At 41.1% G+C, this 10,671-nt stretch overlaps 1 protein-coding gene across 2 annotated transcripts in view; it reads right to left on the reverse strand.

The window, feature by feature from the left end:
* Positions 1–534: 534 nt before the first annotated feature.
* pan2 (poly(A) specific ribonuclease subunit PAN2) overlaps positions 535–10,671 on the reverse strand; it is an 11,853-nt gene continuing 1,716 nt past the window's right edge. Inside the window, exons 4-26 of one of the 2 annotated variants that reach the window (XM_035657206.1) lie at positions 10,488–10,608; positions 10,296–10,373; positions 9,936–10,206; positions 9,311–9,656; positions 8,155–8,251; positions 7,828–7,947; positions 7,590–7,709; positions 7,352–7,480; positions 7,041–7,240; positions 6,688–6,836; positions 6,443–6,549; positions 5,782–5,880; positions 5,564–5,652; positions 5,128–5,272; positions 4,879–5,016; positions 4,674–4,733; positions 4,492–4,582; positions 4,247–4,404; positions 3,157–3,300; positions 2,390–2,569; positions 2,155–2,248; positions 946–1,137; positions 535–813 (exon numbers count right to left, since the gene is read on the reverse strand). In XM_035657206.1, the coding sequence (XP_035513099.1) occupies positions 779–813; positions 946–1,137; positions 2,155–2,248; positions 2,390–2,569; positions 3,157–3,300; positions 4,247–4,404; positions 4,492–4,582; positions 4,674–4,733; positions 4,879–5,016; positions 5,128–5,272; positions 5,564–5,652; positions 5,782–5,880; positions 6,443–6,549; positions 6,688–6,836; positions 7,041–7,240; positions 7,352–7,480; positions 7,590–7,709; positions 7,828–7,947; positions 8,155–8,251; positions 9,311–9,656; positions 9,936–10,206; positions 10,296–10,373; positions 10,488–10,608 (3,163 nt within the window). In that variant the 3' untranslated portion in view covers positions 535–778. Of the gene's footprint in view, positions 814–933; positions 1,138–2,154; positions 2,249–2,389; positions 2,570–3,156; positions 3,301–4,246; positions 4,405–4,491; positions 4,583–4,673; positions 4,734–4,878; positions 5,017–5,127; positions 5,273–5,563; positions 5,653–5,781; positions 5,881–6,442; positions 6,550–6,687; positions 6,837–7,040; positions 7,241–7,351; positions 7,481–7,589; positions 7,710–7,827; positions 7,948–8,154; positions 8,252–9,310; positions 9,657–9,935; positions 10,207–10,295; positions 10,374–10,487; positions 10,609–10,671 lie in introns of both variants that reach the window. The other variant, XM_035657205.1, reaches the window with a different exon arrangement.

Below are 10,671 nucleotides of genomic sequence, written 5' to 3' on the forward strand. Positions count from 1 at the left end.
TCAACACACCAAACTCAGATCAAACTAGAGTTGATCAAATCTTGATCCAAGATTCTGTTACTGCGTTGACTACTTCTTGCATAAAATCTTTTCAGAAACATATTTTAATCAACTGTTTATCTGTAATATGACAATGTACGGCGCCGCTGCTGGCTTCATGTTTGTTTATATTACAGGTGAATACGTTGGAACATACGATTGTAAACCATTTGTATAACAGTGACTTTGTCCTTGTTTTTATTTCATTTTCATTTTTCAAATTTCTAATCCATGCAAAAATGTTTGAATTGCTAATGGAGAGTTTAGACCACTTGGGAACGGCCCCAATCTTCAAGCAAATGTTATCAAACCTGTCATGAAAATGAACAGGCACATTTGAAACCAAGCAAGCATAACACTACAAACTTCACAAAAACCTGGGAAGCTATTATGTATTAATGTAAAATATATTCCCCACTTCCTGGTAGCAAACACGATACATCTTCTGGTGCTCATGATATGTTTATTTACATGCACCAAATAACACGCTGCTCGTTTTTTTTTTTATTAAAAAGGCCCTAAAATCATAAAATACAAATTTATTTCCTTTCCTTGATGAAAAGTACAATGACATGATTAAAACGGCTTTTTTTGAGCATGTGTGCTCTACAGGCAACAAAGACCATCATAAACACTGTACACAATGCAAAAATAAATGCAAATAAGTAGAAAATATGACACTAACTGAACTATCAGTCATCAGTCAAAACTCTTCGGTGGGAACAGGTGACAGTGCGGCTCACAGCCCCATCACAGAGGGAAACACAGCAGCACCTGTTAAAGGAAGAAGAGTGCTTTCAATCCACTCAGGCTGACTCTGTATCAACCCTCCCATCTAAACCCATTGTTACTTCATTACCATCAGCCTACACCTAATTCAAACGTATGTCGTACTTTTTGGGCTACCTTGACCATCTCCTGTGTCCGATTCTGGGACTTTCCAGTCCATCTGGCGGCCTTTTTCGTAGAGTCCCTTCAGGACCTTCCTCACTTCGTCTGTCCCACCTCCACGACTCAGCTCCAGGTACTTCCTGTACAGTTGCAGAGCGGTGCGGGCGTCCTCTATGCTGTCGTGGGTTTCCCCCTGGATGCTGAGGTCTGGGAGCCACACAAAGAAAAGGCGACAATCAGGAATGACTAATCATAATGATTCCTGTGGCAGCATTTCAACCATATCAGGATCAGTTTACAATGTGAGTATTGGACTTTTAAAAGGGATTAACACCTCAATGCTTTACTGCCAAAGCACAAACACAGACATGTAAATTATTCATGGAGACATTTGAGAATGTAGACAGACCTGAACTAACTACCCACATCAAAAGAAGTTTGAACTGAGAATGAACTCTCTGATTTATCGACAGAGATATTTAAGCAACCTGATCGCCCAATGGGAGGAGTCCAATAATTACTCTCTTTTAGCTCTGTTTTTTCTCAAACTCACAAACTCCTGAGGAAAATATCTGGCTCCTTTACTGCTAAATGCTTCAGTATGTTCAACGGCCGGTCACAAACTATGGATGTCGCAATACCTGAAATGTAGAAGTCGATACTAATGCCAGTAAAATTCCACCATTGTCCATACCCAATATGATACCACGGTAAAAACAAAACAATAAATCCCATGTTCTTCAATATACACTCCTTTGCACTGTAATGTTCAAAAGTGAACACTACAAAAAAAGAATAGTGGCCCCTGAAGCAACGGTGCAAAACATAAATGTTAATAGTGTTAAAGTATTTTCGGTTGTTCGGCAGGCTGCCACAGTCTATAATTAATGGAAAAGGTTGCTTGTAGGCGTACATACTCGTCAGGCCCGGAAGAATTGAATTCCCTGGTACTGTTACGTTGTAGTATTGGTTCTTGTGTCATCCCCATCACAAACTGCGTCTGTCTGGTGTTTGTTGCTGAGCAGATATTGTACAGTGGGGTTTCATTCACTGATGTTAAAGTGAAAAGTAAGTTGTGGGCCATTAACATTGAGCTGACACTTCAATGCTCTGCTGTGTTAAATGAACTGCAGCCGGAGGTGATGAACAAGACACGCCTTTAACATGACACACAGCACACACATTGTTAATAGACAGATACTGATTCCAGACGTCTTAACTTACCTAGAAAGTACCAGGCGAGAAATCTCAGAGAAATCATCCTCTTGCGGGGTAAATGAAACAGGTAGACAGTGTCGACGACTTGGTCTTTCAGAACCTTAAAAACAGGAGAAACAACACTGTTCACAAACACAATCTGTTCTTGTAATTGTGCACTATCATGCACTACACAGTCAACTTTAAACCTAAAACATCCACCTACAAAAAAAAAAAAATCTCACTTTAGGAAATAACATACCAGCAAATTAATAACCCGAAAGTCCTTCTGTAAACCGTGGCCAACAAAGCGAACTCCCGTGTCGATAAGGAAGCGCAGCTTCAGGTAAGTGGACTTCAGTGTGGTCAAATGCTTTGAAGAAATCTTTGCATCCAGGTCTCCTGGTTTGATGCCAGAATATTGAGTCAGATAGTCGACGACCTGAAAGAACGACAAACATTCATAAGATGAAGTTAAAGAAAGCACTGTCGCTCTTTTAATATTTAACTAATAATAACTAATGAATAAAGACTTTTCTATCAAGTCAGCAGAGAGTAGTCTACCTACACAGAAACTAGACAAAGGGACAAGTGATCAATTATGATTGAAACATAATATAAGAAGATTAGGAAAAACTCCTGTGACATGTTGTGAATCATAATAGTAACTGAACTACAAATAAAAAACAACAGAGTTCAATCTCTGCTCACACGAATAACGTGCTACTAAATTCAGAACTTACTGGAATTTCTTGAACTTACTGCAGGCAAATATTTTGTTACTGGATGAACTTGTAAAAGATTGTTGGCTTTTTTTTCCTATTTGTAAGAATGTATTAAGAACACTAACAAAAGGACACACTGAATGACAATGAAAAGCAACATGATAGAGGCAGTGATGGGAAAAAGTGTAATCTCTGCATAATAGTTTAGTCAAGCGTATCGTGTTCTCACAGCATTCAAAACTTGCTTTCAAAGTCAAATTAATGATGTGTTTTTTGCTTGGCCATCTTGTTGTTTGTCTCTCACCTGCTCCTGAGTAGAGATGTAGTCATCGATGAAGGGCACCCCCTCGTTGGCCCCCTGACCCCTCACACAGGTGATCCTGGCCACAGACATCTGACTGGGCTTGATGGTCGACTTGGTGCCGTCGCTGCGAAGTTCTGCCTCTTCCTGCAAACAGTCAGGTTTATTAAAGCGTATTATCGCAAGATAACTTTACAATAAATACAATATTAGTAGGAGCTCACGGAGCTCAAGAAATCACTCTGATTCACCTCCTAACAGGCTCAATTTATCACATTCTACCATGTAAAAATGTACAAACTCGTTTGTTTTGAGCATAACACGACCTCTATGACTAAGTGTATGTTTATGGAAGCTTCATTCACACTTTTAATCATGTGACAGTCCCATTCATCCAGGGAGCTAATGTTTTAAGCTTCATGTAAACAAGAAACCTGGTTCCCGTAATAAGGGTAGGGGATTAGACTAATCTGGTTTCCCCGCCTATATTTTTCCTAAAGAGTGCCGATTTCTCTGCCGTGTAAATAAGTAACCTGATACACGTGTGCATGCCAAAGACTTCAAAGAGTACTCAACCAATTTAGCAATGTATATATGTATTGTATATATATGCATTGTCAGACTCACAATGGATAGTTTAAAAACAAAAAACAAAATGAATCAATGCAGCAGAATCAGAGACATCATTTTCATTCCATGCATTCTTATTCCCCCGGTCAACATTACTTTGTGCAACTCCCTCTGATACAACTTTTTACATATGCAATAGTACTCCTCAACACCTGTAAACAGTCACAGCAGAGTAGACGAATGAAAGAAGAGCTCATTACACAGACAGATGTGTCCTCATATTAAAAAAAGTCAAACTACAACTAATAGTAACACAAAGTAGCCTCAAGAAGTCTAAATGTGTTGGTTTATGCTGAATATCCGGAAGCTGCATTTTCTAAAACAGTTAAAGTAAGCAAACCTTCAAAATACGGGCCTAGAGATAAACTCTGACCTCTGAGTGACTGGTTTCACATGAGTGCATGCAAACATACTGTGGGATAAAGTGAGGTAAACAGACAGCTGCATTATAATCCTGACTCACCTGGTTGAGTGTGACAAACTCAGCATCTAGCCCCACCAAGTCACCGGCCTGCGGCATCTCACTGACCATCAGGGGGATGAAAGTGGCGTGACTCTTCCTCTGCTTCCGAGCCAGAGAGGCCTCTGTCAGCAGCACGCTAGCGTCTATGGGATTTTTAACTGAGAAGAAACAGCAAAGCATGAGCTGGTACGTGAATGCCCTTTACCTGAAAGTAAAATATCCAGATTTAATGTACTGAAACTTACTGCGGAGGTCGTATTTGGTATGGTAGTTCCTCTTGGCATAATACAGAATGGCTGGCACTTTCCAGCTCACATCAAACTGAGCAGCTTCAGCCTTGAACAAAAAAAAAAAAAAAACAGTACTTTTAACACGACTGTGAACATGACATTTCATCAGAATAAACTAGAAGTGGTCAAATACTTACCTTGTCAACTGGCTCAATTAAGAAATCATTGAAGAGGTACCACTGCTGGTGTGTGACTCCCTGAAACAAACATAATTTTAAAAGTCAAAACACAGAACTGAAGTGACCAAGAATACCACATCAAGAACATTTGGCTTTCACTTTGCAGAAGCAAGCGTCTCTCAACCAGTTTTTTTTTTTTTTTTTTAAATCAAGTTTCACTCACTTCTTTTCTTTGATGGTAGGTCTCTCCCACTTTGATGTGTGCAATCAGATTTCCACCTGTGCGAGCATCCAGGACGTGAGGCACCGTGACCACCAGGTCATAGAGAGAAGCGCCCTCCGCCTCTTCAGCAGAACTCAACTGTTTGGAGACGATGTAACGGGTCATTAGTTGCATTTAAATCTTTACAACACAGAGAAAAAAACAAAAATCTGTGTTTTAATCCAGAAATCAGAGTTAAATCTTCCTCACCTCTTCTCCTTCAGGCCAGCCACTTATCTCCAGTCCCTGACTTTTGCTGATGGACATCTTGAGAGTGAGAGGGATCCAGACGTGTCGCAGGTCCTCCGCCCGCGTGTCAAAGGTCAAGCCCTCCATACTGCATACATCCTCCCCACTACAGGGATGTACGGTAAAATTAAAGAGAAGTTGCAAGTGGTGTTGAGACACATTCAACTGAAACAATAGACTATTATTGTATTATCTTTTCATTGTTTAAATACTTTTTTGCCAAATATATATATTGTCCAAATGTAAAGATTTGTCTGGGAAAACATTGTGGCCATTTTCTGATGTTTTCTAGACTTAAAAATTCATAAATTAATTAATAGATGAAAGAAACATTAATCGATAATGGCAATAATTGACGATGCAACCCTCTATATTTGATATTAGAAAGGGTTCTTACTCCAAGCACCACTCGGTGGGCATTGGAGGGGGTTCTTTAGGTTTTGCAGGTTCCATCGCCTCTTTTTGCATGGCCTTATTGAAGGCGTACTGTGAAGAAAACCAAAAGGACAATTACATAATTCATGTAACTAACAGCAGGCAAGTGGTTAATCAATTTTTTAAAATGTATTTGAAACCAGCCGGGATGGAAAATAAAACCAAATAAGTGTCATTTACCTCGGCCTGAACCTTCCAGAATTCAGCCTCTTTAGCACTGTTCACTTCACAGTTGATGACCAGAACATCTGGTAGACATCGAATGTTGCGCGTCTGAACCTACAGTGGCACAAAACAACTCTCATAATGCAGACGACAGATATCGTAAGTAAAGCCCAGTTCAGACAAAAGACTAAATAGACGAAGACGAAAATAGTTTTAGAACGTTGCAGGGAAATGTTGCAGTGGTGTGAAAAGGTCTTCTCAGCTCGTCTCCAGTGGCTGGTTTTATAACGTAAGGCACGTCACCTGTTTCAACAGCCAATCGGCTCGCTGTAAAGTCAGCTGGTCAAGTCGGTTACAACCTGTCAGCTGGTGGAGTTTTAAGTTTTGAACGAGGAAAGAGAGGATCAACTCATCTGTTTGAAACCTTAAAATGTACACCTCTCATTTTATTGAATGTTTTCATAGTTCTATGAATAAAATGCAATTGTAGCAAGTTACTCACTATTCACTGCCCTCATTTTATATTTTGCCCTCATTATAGTATTTTAGTTACAAATGAACTAAATGCACAAGTAGCTGCAAGTTTCAACTTGTCTCGTTGCGACTCTTTGGCCTGAACTGGGTTTAATGTGTTAATATGAGCTGCTGATACGTGTGAATGGGAAGGGGAACTCACTGTGGGTTGATACTTCTCACAGTTTTCACACCACGCCTGCGTGCTCTGCTCCAGACAGATGCTTTTCTTCAAGATCTCAGCAAAGTCATATTCCTTTACTGTTTTTTCTGACGAGACAAAGTGAAATCAACATATTGTCAGCAAATACAGAACTTTTATCCGCCCCATTAACCACACACTTTGAGGCTCGAGGTACACGATAGCTACGCCCACGCTGTCCATGTACAGCAGTGCTATGAACTCACCTTGAGAGTTCTGCTCAGGGTAATGCATGGTGAAGAGCAGCGTGAGGGAGGAGCGGACCGTCTCCTTGCCACAGCGACACAGGCTGCTGTTCTCAACCTCACAGCCAAACAGTTTTCCGATGGCAGACTCACCAGAGGAACCCAGAGAACTGTATCGAATGTATCGACACAACACAAACTAATTAGTGATTAGATCTGCCTAATCGGGGTAGATAAAATATCAGCCATAGTGAGAAAATTATACCATTATGTATTAGAAAAATCCATATTGTGCATATTGTGCATATTTTCAAGTGGTTTGACACTACGCTAACAGTGACACACTAACATCTATTCCCACTGGATGTCCTGACCTGCTGCTGGCTCCCCTGTAGGCCTGCGGGCCCTCCTGCTCCTGCGTCTCCTGGTGGAGCTGGGTGAGGATGAAGCGGTTCCAGCTTTGGATTAAGCGACCGAGTCTGGCCTTCCCCGTTTGCTCGTCCGAGTCAGCAAGGATCAGACCCAGCGCCGAGGCTTCGGGGATGGTACGAAAAGCTCGGAGGAAGTTACTGGCCTTTGAGAACAGGAAATGGGAGAGGTTGGAATGAGACAATGCGGTCGATATTTTAACACCTCTGCACTGACACAAGGATCGACCTACTGTTATTCAACAGTAACAAATTACCTGACATGGATCTCCTCGAGACAAATCCAACATGTGAAAGAGAAAGCCGAGCTCACAGGCCAAACAAAACTCCTTCTGGCACAAATGATTCTGCACTAGACACCGGATTGGCTCCAAGAAATATAAGACCTACACACAAACACAAAAACAGGAAATAAAACAACTTTTCTTTTACACAATCTCTCAAAAATGTAATCTCACTAAAAACAAATTTTAAAAATCCTTCCTAGTTTCTTACCTGGATCATGCAGTTACAGTAGGCATTGGGGATGTGAGGCTCCAGGCCAGCAAACAGGGTTCTGTTGTAATGTTTGAAGTCAAAGTCCTCTAGTCCAAGTTTTGAGTATTTAATTGTGACCTGATTAACCAAAAAGATACAAACTTCAGCAAAAAAGAAAACACAGCAAGAACAAATAAATTATTCTAAGATAAAACATTTACGATTCTTTTAAAACTATACTGAAATATGGTCCAACCTTTCTGTACTTCTTGGGCACCATGTAGAGGTGCGGCTCTTCGTCTCGCCCAATTGGTGATTCAGGGACCTGGTTGTAATTATCATAATCCAGCTCCACGTCTTTAATTTTATATGGAACCTGAAAGCAACACAGAAAATTTATTTTAGGTTGTTGAAATGTGACAGAGCACAGAAAACATGTAGTGGAAATGACACAATACTAAGGCAGTTACCAAAATACACCTTGTAGAAATCAGCCCCATGTATTTGACAATTTAGTGTTTTTACAACAACAAAAGGCTGTTGTAAAGTCTCATTAGATCTACACTGTGTGTTTCTGACATACCTGGTTCCGAGGGCGGGTACGAGGATTCGCTGCGTAACCAATGAACCCGACAGTTTTCATTGTGCGCAGGATTTCTGGGTCCACAGGAGGAGCTCGTCTGTTGGAAAGAAGTGTTCGATAACTCCTTTATTGTGATGTGTATTGTATCGCCACATTGTGGTGTTCACATTCAGTACACAGCTGTAATGTTTAAGCATAAACTAATGGTGCTGTTACATGCTAATCAATCTCCCTGGCTGGAGAGTGTGCTTCCTTTTTCCCCACTGAGTAATGAGACACTTTTCAAACAAGGTTAAATTCTGCTTTGTTAGGACCAGCAGCTTACATTCAAATAAGGGCCAAATTTGCAATTAAATTACTTTTGATCTAATCTTTTAGTTTTATCTAACGAACTAATCATTAGTTGGTGTAAAATGTGATGGCCATTCAAATTACTCCATGAATCACTGATAAAGTGACAAGCAAAAACAATGACATCACTTCAGCAGAGTTAGCCAACCGTGGCTGCAGAAAAAGAGAAATGAATAAAGTTCCACATGATGAAATCATAAGCTCATAAATAATAAGGTGAGATCATGCATGTGAGCTGGATGTTTTGTTTTCATTATGTAAAGTTGCAACACCAGTTAAAAGATGAAGTTGGTGAGATATTCTATATTTCTGCTAGTCAGCAAATCCCACGAAAAGACAAATACCAACAATGCGTCGGTCTGTCTCAATAATTCCCTACTTCCCTGTCGTTTCTGTGGCACTCAGCCCCAAAGCCCTTTGGTTCCCAGTATTTTGACCAGTGGTCACAGATATAGTTTCATTTTTAACAAAGGCTGAATCACTTCCTAAAACAGCAGAACACTCTGATGTAGAAAATATTACCCCTACAGGATTAATAATGTATCTGTTGGGAACTATTATCAGCAAAGGACTTGGTGCTTGGTGAGTTTTGCTAGCAGTGTAAAGTTCACTCAAAATAAACTACAGCGCGATTGATGAAGGAACATGTCAACCAGTACAGTAACAGTGTGGCTCACTGGTGTGATTCTAATAGATTTTGGACAATAATGAAGCTCTACAGCGCAGAGGAATACACTATATCATCACAGGATACACAGACAATACTTCAGAATCAGTTATTGTAACGCACTTGTGACTGTGTTACCTGGGGCTGGGTGTAGCCAGAGCAGTAGGCCAGTCTGAGAGCAGTGGCTCTGTGCTGGTCAGCGGCATGGGGATAAGCGAGATGGGCAGCAGGTCGTGGTTCCAGTCCAGCTGAGGCAGAGTGTCCACAAGGCAAGGCAGGGCAAACTCTGTCTCCCGGGAGTAGTCGTTAAACGAAACCTCCGGAGCGTCTGACCAAAGGTGCACACATCCCCCGGAGTCCCCGAAGGCCAAGGCTTGTTTGCTCGATGATACGTCAAAACTCATGAGCAACTGGCCCACGGTGTTGACGTGAAAAACGTCCGCCAAGTTAGCGAGACCGGTGGGCTCGCAGAACTGGCACTGACCTGAAGAAAGAGGAGGTGGGACATTAAGTCAAAACTACATGTGCTTGTATTAGGAAAACATTTGTATTTAAATACCTGAGTGACTCTGGTGCAAATGTTTCATTCAGGAAGCACTTCCACTGTAGAGACTTAAGTGTGATGCTTACATACACATTTTATTGTTGTAACAAAAAGCATATATCCCATTTATTCACCAAACTCTCCAAGATAAATAAGTTTAACTCTACAAATACACCTACTACAGAGCATGAAGTTGACCACACAATCCTCGGTTAATACCTGTTTGTGAGATGATCGCCAGGCGTGACGTGTAGGTAGGGATGAAGCGCAGAAAGAGAGGGTCCACGTGCACCTGAAGCGGCGTTACAGCTCGCATCATGCGGAGGTCGTACACCATGAGGAAACGGTCGCACGCCAGCCCATTCATTCCTCGGCTGGAGAACCCGCACGCAGCCAGAAGGTTTCCATGAACGTCGAAGTCTGAGAGGCTGCCAGAGAACGCATCAAACTCGTGCTCCATCTTGAAGCTACGCAAGTCTCGAAGAGTTATCTGTTTTTAAAGGATGGTGAAGGTGAGAGTTTTGTGTTCAGAAAGGAAAAACATCTTTCACAGACTGATTTAAATCAAGTCCACCTGACCTTGCCAGAAGTGTGCCCACAGAAGAAGAAACGACTGGTTTGGCGCATTATTGCCATTCCGGGTACCTCAACAGTGAACTGTGAAATACACATAAAAGAAAACAATTAATCGCCTGCTTTTGTTTTTCTTATAAAGGTGCATTATGTCACGTGTTTGTGTGCTGCATGCTTCAATAGCTGTGGATGTCTCACCTTTTGAGTTTCTTGAACAGTATTCAAGTCAACCTCAACCGCATAGTTTTGTAATCCGCCCATAAGTAAGGTGTTGTTGTCGGTCATGAGAAGACTATGCATATCAGCTCCTTCGTCCATGCTGGAACGCACATGTATATCATCATTATTAATCATTTTACAGCTTATCTTACTTTTTTTTTTT

This window comes from Morone saxatilis, unplaced genomic scaffold, assembly GCF_004916995.1.
Source record: "Morone saxatilis isolate NCDOM2014 unplaced genomic scaffold, NCSU_SB_2.0 Contig15, whole genome shotgun sequence".
NCBI lineage: Eukaryota > Metazoa > Chordata > Actinopteri > Moronidae > Morone > Morone saxatilis.